This window comes from Canis lupus, chromosome 6 (genome assembly GCF_048164855.1).
Source record: "Canis lupus baileyi chromosome 6, mCanLup2.hap1, whole genome shotgun sequence".
Classification (NCBI taxonomy): domain Eukaryota; kingdom Metazoa; phylum Chordata; class Mammalia; order Carnivora; family Canidae; genus Canis; species Canis lupus.
This window is the reverse complement of record NC_132843.1, coordinates 65,625,736-65,642,224: the sequence shown is the minus strand read 5'-3', so window position 1 is coordinate 65,642,224 and position 16,489 is coordinate 65,625,736. Positions and strand designations below refer to the sequence as shown.

General features: G+C 39.0%; 1 protein-coding gene across 17 annotated transcripts in view; it reads left to right on the top strand.

Moving 5' to 3' along the window:
• RGSL1 (regulator of G protein signaling like 1) overlaps positions 1 to 16,489 on the top strand; it is a 161,143-nt gene that overhangs the window by 67,693 nt on the left and 76,961 nt on the right. For 14 of the 17 annotated variants that reach the window (XR_012033121.1, XR_012033122.1, XR_012033120.1 and 11 more), the window contains 5 exons: positions 3,688 to 3,817; positions 6,083 to 6,187; positions 7,340 to 7,501; positions 8,543 to 9,513; positions 16,394 to 16,456. Coding sequence is in view for 13 of the 17 variants with exons in the window: in XM_072830981.1 (XP_072687082.1) it covers positions 3,688 to 3,817; positions 6,083 to 6,187; positions 7,340 to 7,501; positions 8,543 to 9,513; positions 16,394 to 16,456 (1,431 nt within the window). In the remaining 4 variants the exon portion in view is untranslated. The remainder of the gene's footprint in view (positions 1 to 3,687; positions 3,818 to 6,082; positions 6,188 to 7,339; positions 7,502 to 8,542; positions 9,514 to 16,393; positions 16,457 to 16,489) is intronic. The other 3 variants (XM_072830983.1, XM_072830989.1, XM_072830991.1) reach the window with 3 other exon arrangements.

Below are 16,489 nucleotides of genomic sequence, written 5' to 3'. Positions count from 1 at the left end.
TAATTTCTAAAGCCAAATCAAAAAGAAATAGAAAATCTGAACAGAACAATCACTAGTAATGAAATTGAATTGGTGATCAGAAAATTTCTAACAAAAGTTCAGAACCAGATGGATTCACAGGTGAATGCTATCAAATGTTTAAAGAGTTAATACCTATTCTCCTCAAAGTATCCTAAAGAATAGAAAAGGAAGGAAAGTTTCCAAATACCTCCTACAAAGTCAGCATTACTCTGATACCAAAACTAGACAAAGCCTACCAAAAGGGAGAACTACAGGCGAATACTCTGATGAACATAGATGGCAAAAATCTCTAACAAAATATTAGCAAACAGAAATCAGCAATACATTAAAAGGATCATCTACTGTAATAAAATGAGATTTATTTTGTGGATGCAAGGATGGTTCAGTGTTTGCAAATCAATCAACATAACATCATATTAACAAAATGATAGATAAAAATCATATGATGATCTTAATAGATGCAGAAAAGGCATTTGACAAAATTCAACATCCATTCATGATAAAAACTCTCAACAAAGTTGGTTTAAAAGGAACACACCTCAACATAATAAAGGCTATATGTGACAAACCTATGGCTAACATACTTGATGGTGAAAAATTGAAAGTTTTTCCTCTAAGATCAAGAACAAGACAAGTATGTCCACTCTTAACCACTTTTATTTAACTTAGTACTGTAAGTCCTAACCACAGCAATCAGATAAAAAAAAATAAAAAGCATCCAAATTGGTAAGGAAGAAGTAAAATTGTCACTATTTGAAGATGACATGATACATATAAAGCCTTAACCAATCCATCAAGAAAAATGTTAGAATGAATGGATTCTGTAAAGTTTCAGGATACAAAGTTAATAAACAGAAATCTGTTGTGTTTCTATACACTAATAATGAAATAGAAAGAGAAATTAAGAAAGCAAATGCATTTACAATTGTATCAAAAAGGATAAGATACCTAGGAATAAACTTAACCAAGAAGGTGAAAGATCTATACTCTGAAAACTATAAAACGCTGATGAAAGAAATTGTAGATGGCACAAACAAATGGAAAGACATACCCTCATGGATTGGAAGAATTAATATAGTTTAAAGGTCCATAATACCCAAAGCAATCTATAGATGCAATGCAATTCCTATCAAAACACCAATAGTGGGATCCCTGGGTGGCGCAGCGGTTTGGCGCCTGCCTTTGGCCCAGGGCGCGATCCTGGAGACCCGGGATCGAATCCCACGTCGGGCTCCCGGTGCATGGAGCCCGCTTCTCCCTCCTCCTGTGTCTCTGCCTCTCTCTCTCTCTCTGTGACTATCATAAAAAAAAAAAAAAAAAAAAAAAAAAAACACCAATAGTATTTTTACAGAACTAGAACAAACAATCCTAAAATTTATATAGAACCACAAAAGACTCCAGAAAGCCAAAGCAATCTTGCAAAGAAGAATAAAGCTGAAGGTATCAGAATCCTAGATTTTAGGATATACTACAAATTTGGGGCACCTGAGTGGCTCCATCAGTTAAATGTCTGCCTTTGGCTCAGATCATGATCCCAGGGTCCTGGAATGGAGCCCTACATTGGGCTCTCTGCTCAGTGAGGAGCCTTCTTCTCCCTCTCCCTCTGCCTACCACTCTGCCTACTTGTGCTCTTCTCTCTCTGTCAAATAAATAAATAAATAAATAAATAAATTTTAAATTTTAAATTTAAAAATATACTACAAAGCTATAGCAATCAAAACAGTATGGCACTGACACAAACATGGACACATATATCAATGTGGGTAGATCTATGGCTAAATCTATCTATAGGTCTATCCATAGTATATAAAGCCCAGAAATAAACCCACACTTGTATGGTCAATTAATCTATAACAAAAGGGAGAAGAAAATACAATAGGGAAAAGATAATCTCTTCAATAAATAATGTTGAAAAAACTGGACAGCTACATGCAAATGAATGAAAGTACTTTCTAATACTATACACAAGAATCAACTCAAAATGGATCAAAGACCTAAATGTGAGACCTGAAACCATAAAAATCCTAAAAGAAAGCATAGGCAGTAATCTCTTTGATATCAGCCTTAACAACATATTTGTGGGTATGTCTCCTCAGGCAAAGGAAACAAAAGCAAAAACAAACCATTGAGACTATGCCAAAATAAATACCTTTTGCACAGCAAAAGCTAGTGAAAGAAGAAGATATTTGCAAGTGATGTATATATAATAAAGGGTTAATATCCAAAAAAATATAAAGAACTTCGCAACTCAGCACCAAAACCAGTCCAATTAAAAATGAGCAGAAGACCCAAATAGACATTATTTCCAACAAAGATGTACAGATGAGGGTGCCTGGGTGGCTCAATCAGTTAAGGGTTGGACACATGATTTCAGCTCAGGTGAGGGTCTCAGGATCATGAGATTGAGCCCTGTGTAGGGCTCTGTTCTCAGCATGGAGTCTGCTTGAGATTGTCTGCCTCTCACTCTCCCTCTGCTCCTCCCCCTACTAGAGCCCCTCCCCCTCTCATTAAAATAAATAAATCTTTTTAAAAAGATGTACAGATGGACAATATACATATGAAAAGATGTTAAATAACATGAATCATCAAGAAAATGTAAATCAAAACTACAATAAGATACCACCTCCTACCTGTCAGAATGACAAGAAATAACAAATGTTGGTGAGGATGTAAATTGGTACAACCACTGTGGAAAACAGTATGGAGATTCCTCAAAAAATCAAACTAGAACTACCATAAAATCCAGTGATTCCACTAGAAATTTTACCCAAAGAAAATGAAAATACTAATTTGAAAAGATACGCACACCTATGTTTATTTACAATACCACAAAATATGGAAGCACCCTAAGTGTCCATCAATAGATGAATGGATAAAGAAGATGTACTATAAATATACAATGGAACATTACTCAGCCATAAAAAAGAATGAGATCTTGCAATCTGTGACAACATGGATGGGACTAGAGGATATTATGCTAAGTGAAATAAATCTTTAAAAGCAAATACTGTATGATTTCACTTATATGTGGAATCTAAAAAACAAAACAAGTGAACAAATGAAAGCAGAAGCAGGCCAGATCCATAAATACAGAGAACAAACTGCTTGTTGTCAGATAGGAAGTGGATGGGAGGATGAAAAAAATGGAGGAAGAGGAGTGAGAGATACAAGTAAAAAGAAAAGTTATATCCTTCTCCCTTCTCTGGTGGCTCAATCCCTCAAGGATCCAACCTGTACTCTAAATAGTATTAAGTATAAGTCTTTGTTTTTGTACATGTTGTGTATTTGATGTGGGTTAGAAACTTGTGAGAAATTGTAAGTGTGCTTGCAAAGAAGCAAGTTGAATAGAGTTATGACTTGACATCATAGATCGAAATCTCTTCTGCTTTTCTTCTACCTGGCAAGACTTAGATCTTTAACAACTTCCCTCAGGGATAAGGAAATTTTTTGATAAAAGACCAGGGCTTTTGTTCCTACCAATTCATTCACTCGTTTAGGAGCCTCAGCTCAAGTCTTTGCTCTCCTTTGATACTACTTTTAATCAAATACGTATCCTGTGGGCCAGATACTGCAGCTATGAAGTTATTTATTGCCCCTTGCTAAGCTTCATTACTTAGCAGTTCAGTTCCATTTCTCTTTTCTGTTCTCATTTTGTTTGGACTCTAGATTCCAAAGTACAAAGGATTATTGACCTGGTTGGAAAAATACCGGTTACCCTTCTTCTGTAAAACCAACTTGTGTCTCCATTACATTCTCTGTCAGGAGCTCATCAGTTTCATTCAGTCCCCAGAAGGAGGTAAGCATGAGTGGAGAAATATGGGAAACCAGGTTGCATAATGATCCTGTGCCTATTCTATAAGATACTGACTACCCATGTACCCTTAGATGTGAGGGTGGCTCAGCTTGTAATGCAGCAGTAGGTGAAATCTTAGACTGAAAAATTGGTACCTAAAGGAATAAGCAAGAATTAGATAGGTTGTATGTGTTATTTGTCTCACTGCAGCCAAAAATGAGAGAATTACTGGTGGACACATAACATGGTGAAATTGCCTAAAATATACTGGAATCAAACATAGCTCACTACCTTCATTGCTACCACTTGGTCTAAGTCACCATCATTTCTCACCTGCCTACTGAAATCATCTCTTAATTAGTCTCCCTCCTTCTGCTCTTTTTCTGCTCACAGCAGCCAGAGAGCCTTTTAAAACTTAATTCAGATCATGTCACTCCTCTGCTTGCTACTCCCTCCCCCTACCAATGGCTTCTGTCTCAGTATGAAATCCAGGGCCCCTGCAATGGCCTTCAGGGTCCTAGATGTGTGATTCCATTACTTTCAGGACCTCATCTGCTCCTACTCCCCCCAACCCCCACCCTGCTTACTTACTCCATTTCAGTTATATTTGGTCTGCTTGCAGTTCCTCAAATATGCTGTACACATTCTCACTTCAAGGCTTTGCATGGACTATTCACTGTCTGGAATGCTCTTTCTGTATATATACACATTGGCTCCCTCTCTCACCTCTTCAGATCTCTGTGCAAATATCACCTTCAAGGTGGAGGTTACCCTGATGACCCTAATGTCCCAACTCCCTTTACCCTCTCTTATTTTTTCATTTTGTACTTACAGTGTTCAACCTTACTAGATAATGTATTTATTGTGCTTATTGTTTATTATCTGTCTCCTTTACAAGAATGTGAGCTCCTTGAGGGCAGGGATTTTCTGTTTGCTCATGTATTCCAAAAACCTAGAATGGCACTAAGTAGTAGACATGTAATAAATATTTGTTGAAAGAATGAATTAATAACATTTCCATCAAAGGCTGAATTGATCATTTGACTCTCAGCTCAACTAGCCAAAGGAAACTATGGTCTACCCTGGGGAAAGTCAAGATTCAGTAGATACCATCAAGTAAAATGTAACAAATGTATATTTGATTGGTAAAATCACTGTCAGGTGGGGATTATAGGAGGCAAGAGGTCTTGGTCGGAGGGTGTTTTTATTTTTATTTATTTATTTATTTTTCATATTCTTTTTTTTTTTTTACTGGAGTTCAATTTGCCAACATATAGCATAACACCCAGTGCTCATCCCATCAAATGCCCCCCTCAGTGCCCATCACCCAGTCACCCCCACCCCCCGCCCACCTCCCTTTCCACCACCCCTTTTTAGTTTCCCAGAGTTAGGATCTCTCATGTTCTGTCTCCCTCTCTGATATTTCCCACTCATTTTTTTCTCCTTTCCCCTTTATTCCCTTTCACTATTTTTTATATTCTCAAATGAATGAGACCATATGTTTGTCCTTCTCTGATTGACTTATTTCACTCAGCATAATACCTTCCAGTTCCATCTACATTGAAGCAAATGGTAGGTATTTGTTGTTTCTAATGGCTGAGTAATATTCCATTGTATACATAGACCACATCTTTTGTATTCATTCGTCTTTATTTTTTCTTTTTTTAATAAATTTATTTTTTATTGGTGTTCAATTTGTCAACATATAGAATGACACCCAGTGCTCATCCAGTCAAGTGCCCACCTCAGGGCTTGCCACCCAGCCACCCCCACCCCCCTGCCCACCTCCCCTTCCACCACCTCTAGTTCATTTCCCAGAGTTAGCAGTCTTTCATGTTCTGTCTCCCTGTATGATATTTCCCACTCATTTTTTCTCCTTTCCCCTTTATTCCCTTTTACTATTTTTTGTATTCCCCAAATGAATGAGACCATATAATGTTTGTCCTTCTCCAATTGACTTATTTCACTCAGCATAATACCATCCAGTTATTACTCAGCCGTTAGAAATGACAAATACCCACCATTTGCCCTGGATGGTGTTTTTAATTTGTGGATTGTACTGTGTTTGTGGGTCCCTCATTTTATGCATGTCACTACTGGGTCTGTTTCCTACCTTTAAAAGTAGATAACCCAACTCATCGAACTGGCCACCATTTTTCCTCACTCTGACTGAATGGAGGTCTAGCTGTCTGCAAGGCTGAGAGAGGTACTGGGGGAAGAGCTCATTCTCTCTCTCTCTTCTCTCTCATCATGGACTTTTCATGGCAGCCAAGATGATGAGATGGAGAAAAGCAGACCAGTGGCTACTCCAGAAGTGCATTGGTGGAGTCAGGGGGATGTGGCGCTTCTGTACCTACCTCAACAGCAGTACAGGTAGGTTCTTGGAGTTGTTTCTGGAAACTTTGAAAGTTGTTAGCAGCTTCCAGGAGCACTTATTGACAATAATGTATGTGCATGGGAAATAAAATGTTTTATATTGTTGTTTGGGTTAAGGTCTTTGAAAACAGGCCTACAGTATAGGTTAGGGCAAAAGTAATCAGAGTCCCTTTCTTTTTTTATCCATCCATCCATCCATTAATTTAACAGTGTTTGTTGAACACTACTGTATGGCAGCCACTATGAACAAGAGCCATAAATCCCCACTTAATAAAGCTACTACAGGCACACCTGGTTGGCTCAGTGGTTGAGCATCTACCTTTGGCTCAGAACCTGATCCCAGAATCCTAGGATCAAGTCCTGCATCAAGCTCCTGCAAGGAGTCTGTTTCTCCCTCTGCCTATGTCTCTGCCTCTCTCTGTGTCTCTCATGAATAAATAAATAAAATATTAAAAAAAATAAAGCTACCACAATGTGGGGAGACAGACAAGGAACAAGTAAATAAACAAATCCCTATAGCACAAATCTTGGGATCCACTGTTTTCTGTTCTGGTAGATCCAGTGGTTGTTGAGTGCTGGAAGGTCAGCAGCCAGCACTGGCTGACACTCCAGTTTAGCAGCACTACGTTTTATTTAAGGACAAGCCCTATTTTAAGGTGAAATCCTGGATTTCCAGGAAGCAGGTAGGGAAGAACTAGACAATCTTTTATGTCATTCAGACTTCAGCTTGGCAAAATTGTGAAACAGAGAATGTAGTCCTTGGCACCTTTAGGCTCAATTATTCTTCTAGCAGCTCTTGGTCCATGATAGAGCAAATGTTCTTTTTGGATAAAACTCAAATGTCTCATGATCCATTCTCAGAGTCTTGCAGTTTTCCCTAAAGTGACAGTTTTTCTCACAACAGCAACAAAAGTCACAAAAGATCCTTACCCATTAAGTCCCTTTTCCTTTTTCCCCATGCTTCCATCTGACTCTACATTATAACATTACTAGAGATGATGACTTAACCCAAAGAAGTGACTAATGATGATGTTGGAGGAAATAGAGCAGGCTGGTGGCGGGGTATGGTATCAGCTGCTACACCCAGATGCAACCACTGAAGGGGCAAGATTGGGTTGCAGCTCTGTGCTTACCCTTTCTAATCTGTAGGTGAAGAGCTGGTGGATTTCTGGATCCTTGCTGAGAGGATCTTGAGCATTGATGAGATGGACCTGGAAATGAGAGACCACTATCTGTCCCTTCTCCTTGTACTGAAGGCTACCCATCTGCAGGAAGGCTCAAAAGTAGTAACTCTCTGCAACATGAACATCAGTAAGAATTATAAAGCATATCTGAAGTGAAATCATGGAGGGATATAACAAAGAAATCAAATCAGTGTCTAATAACTCTCAGTCTCTCATTTTGTAGATTGCTACCTTCTCCATTTTCTATGTATCCAGGGATGCCATTGGGAACCCTTAACAAGGAGGGTTTGTAAGAGGCAAGTTATCCTTAAGCTGGTGTGGGCTTCTTCCTGAGATATTACTCTCCAGTGAAGATTGGCTGGAAGGAGGAGGAGGAATTAGGACAGGGTAATTAAACAGCTCCTACATCTTCTGAGACTCTATTGTTTGCCTTTTCAAAATTGAGATTCCCTAGAACAAACTACAGCTTATCAGCCAAATAATGCATGTAGCCTATGAGCTAAAAATGTTTTTATATTTTTAAAGGGTTAAGGAAGAAGGCTATGCAGCAGCACCTGCGTACAGTTCTCAAATACTAATATATTCACTATCTGGCCTTTTACAGGTTTGCCAGCCTCTCCTCAGAACATCAGATTCATCTAAATTTATTTATTTATTAAGTAAGGAGACATTCCTAACCCAAATATAATTGTGTTCCAGAAGATTTGCTGTTTGGGATTGGTCACACTCCTCTATTTATAGTGACAATTGAGAATTTATGACATTAAAATCAGGGCTAGTAATGACTTTTTCAAATTATCTGGTCTAAATCCTTTCATGCAGGCAGATGTGACTCTAAGAAATCTCATTCTGAGATACATGTCTCTTCTTAAATATATATTTTTTGTGCCTTTTGCTCTTCTTTACAATAACATCTAATTGTCTAAGAAATAATTCAAGGAATCCCATAAACTGGCTTATTTCTATGGGGAAGAAGGAAGGTAATCAAAGAAAGGGGTCACTATTCCCTGAGAAAACCCTAAAAATGTCTTCACTATATATTCATACTGTCCACACCCCAAGATTGCATGAAGAACAAATAAAATGCTATACACAATGACATTTGGAAAAATTCAAAAAAACACACCCAACATTATTTTCATCCTTCATGTCTCTCTATTCTTTCCAGAGTCCCTCCTGAACCTCTCCATCTGGCATCCCAACCAGTCAACCACCAGGAGGGAGATCCTGAGCCACATGCAGAAAGTGTCTCTGTTCAAACTTCAGAGCTATTGGCTCCCCAACTTTTACATCCATGCCAGAACGATTATGGCCAAGGAAGAATCATGCCAAGGTTTGATGCAGGAATATGAGACTCGCCTGTGCACTGTTTGCTGTACTCATGTCGGAGGACTCCCTCTAAACATGAGCATCAAGAAGTGCCATCACCCCCAGAAACAGTACTCGAGCAGGAAGACCAAGAGGAGGATGTGGCAATTGATAGACCATGGCTCTACTCTGGAAATGGATACTAAGCCAGATGCCAACATTATTCCACCCCAGGAGATGTGTTCTAAGGAGGACATATACAAATACCTACAAATGCCTTCCCCAAAAGTGACTTCTTCAAGAGAGCGAATAATCAGTTCCCTGGAAAAGGATATTCTCTGTGCCAGGAAGTCCAGCATGAAGAAGAAATCCAAAAGCCACCTCCACATGGAGGGCCTCTTTGAGACAGCATTCTCTACACATCTGAGGACTGTCACCCCCATCATCAATCACTCCCCCCAGATGACTATCAAGAAGTCCATTAAGCAAAGCATTTCCTTAGGGTACACCCACTGGGCCTTGTGTGCTGATGCCTATGCAGGGAGTCCCTTCCGGGACCACCTGAAAAAGCAGGATTTGAAAGTGGAGATCCAACTCCTGGACCTCTGGCAGGAGCTGCACCATTTCCTCAGTGTCCTGATGAGTACCAGGAAGACTGGGAATGCCACCTTTCGGCACATGCTGGGCAACCGAATTTGTGAGCTCTATCTGAATGAACAGATTGGTCCATGCCTACCACTCAAATCACAAACCATTGAAGGCCTGAAGGAGATGCTGCCTTCTGGGGAAGTAAACCCCTGGATACCCAGAGCCCAGAGAGAGATCTGCAAGGTAGGCTAAGCCCCACAGAAATGGGTTAGTATCTGGAAGATTAGGTCAAGACTGACCAAAAACCCTATCTGGTCATCTAGACTGGTTAAGTTAATGATATAATATATCAAAGAGTTGGTTGATCTCTTAGGAAAAAACTATGCGAATTCCCAAGAAACAGCTAAAAATCCAAAATAGAATGGAAGTGGCATAGTGGTCAACATCCACTTTTTATTTCTTCCTTAATTTCCCCTTGTGTGGAATCTCCCAAATCTATGAAACCTCAGAGTGTTCTACTGAAGAAAGTTCTAAGAATTCTGTTCTAAACATTATATATTGAAATGCAGGGTCTCCCTTTCCTAGACTAGCCATCAAGGAAATGGGCCAGTTGGTAGGAGTTTGTTCTTATCCCAAAACATTAGATAAAAGCATGCAACTATCCTGAAGACTCACAGGAGATAAGGGCCATAGCCTGACTATTGTATGGTCAAGATCTTGGCAGAAAACAAATGGAAGAATCGAATTGAGTAATAGATTAAAGCCCAACACAAGGAGCTGCTTACAAAGGAAAGGGCAGGAGGGTAGGGAAAACCACAGGAGATAATATAATACCTCAGGGCCAGTAAGGATGGGTCACTTTTTTCCCTCCAAGGTCTGAAGAATTGAGAAGAGGAAGCAGTTTTCAGAACCAGAAGAGAAAGAGCTATATGGTATGGGACACTTGGCAGGAACTCTAATTGTCAGAAGAAGTGTATAGCCATTCCTCAGTGATATGGCCAAAAAGGGTCAAGGGGAATAGCTAATCCCAAGCTCACTCTCCTCCTGCTTTCCCATCTCCTACTAGGTCTTTTAATTAGATCAATCCAACCTGAGGTCAAGGAGGTCTATACAGGTTAATTTTCCAAGGCACAAGCAGGGTGAAGAAGGATAGAGAGTAGATCTGGAAGGGCAGGTGTATATAAACAACTTATTTAGTGCATTAAATAAAATGTGTTTGCCTTATAAAGCATGTTCCCACCCATTACCTCTTTTAGGCTTCTGAGAACCTCTGAGAGGCAGAGTAGTTCTGTTGCCTCTGTTGTACAATTGACGTAAATGAGACTCCTAGAGGGTTAAGTGGGTTAGCCCAAAAACACACAGCAGGTTAGTGGAGAAACCAGGAGGTCTTGGTTCTAAGTCTAGCACAATTTCCAGTACATCTTAGTTATCCATAGCTGCACATTGAGTAGTGTATGACCAAATCAATCCAGTGGGTACACAGCCAAAGCTCTTCTTTGCATAGTTCTTTAGTGAAAGGCCAGAGGCCCCACTTTTCTTTGTGTAAGTATTTGGAATTAGAGGCTTATACTGGGGCTGTGCTTCCTGGATTAGCAGATCCCCACAGAAAAGCCCCCTGCCTGGACCTTGGTCTTCAGCAAAGATATTGATGGTATTTGTATTAGGTAAGACTAGCTATCACAGTTTCTCAGGTTAAAGATCTTGATATCATCCATGGCTTGCCCTTTTGTCTCATACCCATGTTTAGTCCTGTGAATCCTGTTGAATCCAGTTGGTTCAACCTCAAAAATATATCCAGAATCTGGCATTCTTCCCCTTCCCTGTTACAACCACTCTTGTCCAAGCCCCATCCAGGGTTATCTGGGTTACTACAGTGGCCTCCTAACTGATGCCTATGGATTTGTCCTTGCAGATGACAAGAAGGCTCATTTCCACACTGGCAGGGTAATCTTGCGAAAGCATAAGTTGTGTAATTTAACTGAAAATAAGTAAAAGGAAGTAATTGGGGACGTTGAAAACAGATGGCTTTCTGTCTTCAGTAAGATCCAAGGTCCTTGCCCAAACTGACAAGGCCTACATAATCTCTCCTGGACACATCACTCCAACCATGCCAGGTATATTGCCAGCTCAGAAGCAGTGCTCCCACTGTGTGTAATGTGCAGATGCTCATGCAGCTGTGCCCCCACTCCTTCAGCTGTATTTGCTCAAGTTATCTCAGTGAGGCCTTCCTTACCCACTTTATATAAAATTTCATCCCATCCCCATTTTATTTTTCTCCTTAGCACTTATCATCATTATCCAGATCCAACATCCATTCTTACATATATACATACACTCTGTGTGAATGTGTGTATAATACATGTGTAATCCTTACAATGTACATATATGCATATGTGCATACCATATACATCTGTTATGTATACATATGCTCATATTATTTTTCAGATACATAATATTATGTATATATGTTTAACTTATTTTGCTTATTTTCTTTCTCCTTATGAGGGTGGGGATTTTCATGTTTTGTCAGTACTGTCTCCCCCAAATCTGGAACACTACCTTGGGGTATGGTATTCAGTGCTTGATAGTACAGATAGACATTCATACTCAATAGATGTTGGTTGAACCAATCAACCCAGTTAGCAATGACCCCTCTTTTGGCCTTGCCCAAGACTCTTTTTGCTTGTTGGAGACAAATAGATTCTATGAGAACTTGGATTTTCATCCATCTCTTCAACCAACTTCCAATTATCCAGTCAACCTTTGTAAAGTGCCAATAGCATGCCCGCTGATATGTTCATTTCCTGACTTCTGGCTCAACAATGTAGAAACACAGTCTACATGGAGTAGGAGGACAAGTTTTAAAAATTCTGGCTGTATCATTGTTTGGCTATGTGGTCTTGAACAAACCAAAGTCTAAATTCTTGAATTTAGAATTCCCTAAGTCTTTTAGTCCTCATATATAAAATGAGAATTGGGACAAAATCATATTTGATCATATTTGTTGGATTTAATAAGTTTACAGATACATTAACAATACTATAAAAGGAAATAGGTAGAGAGAAGTGGGTATGAACCTGGAAGACAGAACATCAGCTTAAAAATTTCCTTGGGTTCTAACCAAAGAAGGGAGGATTGAGAGAAGACACTGAAAATGGTGAGAGTAAGGGGTTCTATGAACACTGGAAAATATTTACTGTCTGGCCTCTTTTACATTGCTTTCAGGATGGGACAGAAGAGTTTAGCAAATGATGGACAAATTGAATTCTGAAGGAAACTCTGATACATTCTAATGAAAAATAATTATAGAAAAAATACATATATATTACAAATAGGTCAAATTTTAAAGTAATTATAGGTTAATAGGTCAAATTTTAAAAGTAATTATAGGTTAAGATATTGTTTTATTATATTTATTATTAGTAGTATTATTTTGCTACAAATCTGACTATTCTAATGGAAAATGTTCTATTAAGCATTGTCAAGATACCAATTAGATCACTTATTCACTAGTTATTAGAGTCATAAGTCTTTTAAACTAGAAGGAACATTAGTAGGATACCCCTTTCACACATGTTTATTTATTATTTATATTTTATATATGTATTTAGAGATTATACATTGGTCAATCCTATTGTATTACAGTATATATTGTTAGTATTCAATCACTGAGCTGAATTTCCTTAGGAATATACTTCACTCCAGTTCCCCAGTTCTGATGAAGTTTCTAAAACTTGTACTCTTAGACTCACCTTCTGGCAGCATGACTGGCGTGGTTTGTAAAACCAGTCTTACATTATTTAAAAAGTATTGCTGTTGACTCATTCCCTGTAAAATAATGCCTAGACTACTTAGCAAGCATTCAAGTCCCTCGTGAAATCCCAACCAACCTTCACTGCCTCAACCCTTGCCACTACCTCACTCCTGAGCTCTTTGCAGAATGCTGCAGCTCACCCATGCTGGAGTACTCATCATTTCCAAACATGTCCTTTCCCATCTCTGTGCTTTTGCTTAAGTTCTTCCTACTGCCTGGAATGCCCTTTACTCAACTTCCATATACTAAGCTCCTACTTATCCTACAAAATACAAATTCTGGTTTAAATTTCCTTGCCTTTATGAATTCTTTCTGGATTTCCTGGACTCAAAACAAAAATAAATGTTCCCATGTTTCTGCTCCCAGAGAACTTTGTTCACCTTTGTATGGTAGCATGTGCTTTCCTGTGCTGCTCATCATGCTAGAAAGTGAGCTCCTTGAGAACAAGGTTTATAGCATATTGATCTGTGTATTCTCAGCCATTTACATGTGCTTGGCAGATAGGAGGCCCTAGAAACTATTTGTCAAATAAATGAATGAATGAAGATGAGAGTACAAAAAAATAAACCTAGGTAAGCACTAACTCTTAGGTTTTTTGTTGTTATTGTTACTTTCTGTTTGTTTTAATGTGATGAAAGAACCATATGATCCTCTCAATAGATGCAGAGAAAGCATTTGACAAAATACAGCATCCATTCCTGATCAAAACTCTTCAGAGTGTAGGGATAGAGGGAACATTCCTTAAAAGCCATCTATGAAAAGCCCACAGCAAATATCATTCCCAATGGGGAAGCACTGGAGGCCCTTCCCCTAAGATCAGGAACAAGACAGGGATGTCCACTCTCACCACTGCTATTCAACATAGTACTGGAAGTCCAAGCCTCAGCAGTCAGTCAACAAAAAGAGATAAAAGGCATTCAAATTGGCAAAGAAGAAGTCAAACTCTCCCTCTTCGCTGATGACATGATACTGTACGTAGAAAACCCAAAAGCCTCCACCCCAAGATTGCTAGAACTCATACAGCAATTTGGCAGTGTGGCAGGATACAAAATCAATGCCCAGAAGTCAGTGGCATTTCTATACACTAACAATGAGACTGAAGAAAGAGAAATTAAGGAGTCAATGCCATTTACAATTGCACCCAAAAGCATAAGATACCTAGGAATAAACCTAACCAAAGAGGTAAAGGATCTATACCCTCAAAACTATAGAACGCTTCTGAAAGAAATTGAGGAAGACACAAAGAGATGGAAAAATATTCCATGCTCATGGATTGGAAGAATTAATATTGTGAAAATGTCAATGCTACCCAGGGCAATTTACACATTTAATGCAATCCCTATCAAAATACCATGGACTTTCTTCAGGGAGTTGGAACAAATCATCTTAAAATTTGTGTGGAATCAGAAAAGACCCCGAATAGCCAGGGGAATATTAAAAAAGAAAACCATAGCTGGGGGCATCACAATGCCAGATTTCAGGTTGTACTACAAAGCTGTGGTCATCAAGACAGTGTGGTACTGGCACAAAAACAGACACATAGATCAATGGAACAGAATAGAGAATCCAGAAATGGACCCTAACTTTATGGTGAACTAATATTCGACAAAGCAGGAAAGATTATCCACTGGAAAAAAGACAGTCTCTTCAATAAATGGTGCTGGGAAAATTGGACATCCACATGCAGAAGAATGAAACTGGACCATTCTCTTACACCATACACAAAGATAAACTCAAAATGGATGAAAGATCTAAATGTGAGACAAGATTCCATCAAAATCCTAGAGGAGAACACTGGCAACACCATTTTTGAACTTGGCCACAGAAATTTCTTGCAAGATACATTCATGAAGGCAAGAGAAACAAAAGCAAAAATGCATTATTGGGACTTCATCAAGATAAGAAGCTTCTGCACAGCAAAAGAAACAGTCAACAGAACTAAAAGACAACCTACAGAATGGGAGAAGATATTTGCAAATGACCTATCAGATAAAGGGCTAGTTTCCAAGATCTATGAAGAACTTATTAAACTCAACAGCAAAGAAACAAACAATCCAATCATGAAATGGGCAAAAGACATGAACAGAAATCTCACAGAGGAAGACATAGACATGGCCAACACGCACATGAGAAAATGCTCTGCATCACTTGCCATCAGGGAAATACAAATCAAAACCACAATGAGATACCACCTCACACCAGTGAGAATGGGGAAAATGAACAAGGCAGGAAACCACAAATGTTGGAGAGGATGTGGAGAAAGGGGAACCATCTTGCACTGTTGGTGGGAATGTGAACTGGTGCAGCCCCTCTGGAAAACTGTGTGGAGGTTCCTCAAAGAGTTAAAAATAGGTCTGCCCTACGACCCAGCAATTGCACTGCTGGGGATTTACCCCAAAGATACAGATGCAATGGAACGCAGGGACACCTGCACCCCGATGTTTATAGCGGCAATGGCCACAATAGCCAAACTGGGGAAGGAGCCTTGGTGCCCATCGAAAGATGAATAGATAAAGAAGATGTGGTTTATGTATACAATGGAATATTACTCAGCTCTTAGAAATGACAAATACCCACCATTTGCTTCAACGTGGATGGAACTGGAGGGTATTATGCTGAGTGAAGTAAGTCAGTCGGAGAAGGACAAACATTATATGTTCTCATTCATTTGGGGAATATAAATAATAGTGAAAGGGAATATAAGGGAAGGGAGAAGAAATGTGTGGGAAATATCAGAAAGGGAGACAGAATGTAAAGACTGCTAACTCTGGGAAACGAACTAGGGGTGGTAGAAGGGGAGAAGGATGGGGGGTGCGAGTGAATGGGTGATGGGCACTGGGGGTTATTCTGTATGTTGGTAAATTGAACACCAATAAAAAAAATAAAAAGAAGAAGAAGATCCTTAAAATAAATAAATAAATAGATAGATAGATAGATAGATAGATAGATAAATAAATAAATAAATAAATAAATAAATAAATAAATAAATAAAGATCCTTGGTTTTTAGGACCATTTTGAGAATCAAATGAGATGGTACTTTATTTAGAAAAGAACAAGGGAGTACAAAGATGCCAAGTACTTGTCTTTCAGTAAATTGCTATTATTTTCTTAAGTAAATATCAACTACCATTCTCTGAGATTCAGAAGGAGACTGCACGAGCTGCCATATTCAGAGACACATAGATTGTCTTGTGGTTGAATCAGAGAATCCAGAATCTGCAGCCTGCTTTTCTCCCACATGAACACTGGCACAAGAGATGCAGCAAACAGCATCACCTTGTAACACTTATGTCCTCTTTGGATTTCAGATGCTCAGCTCCTGGTACGATGAATTCCTGGATGAAGAGGACTACTGGTTTCTCATTTTTACAGTAGGAGGGACCTTGAGTTGGGGAGAAATTATG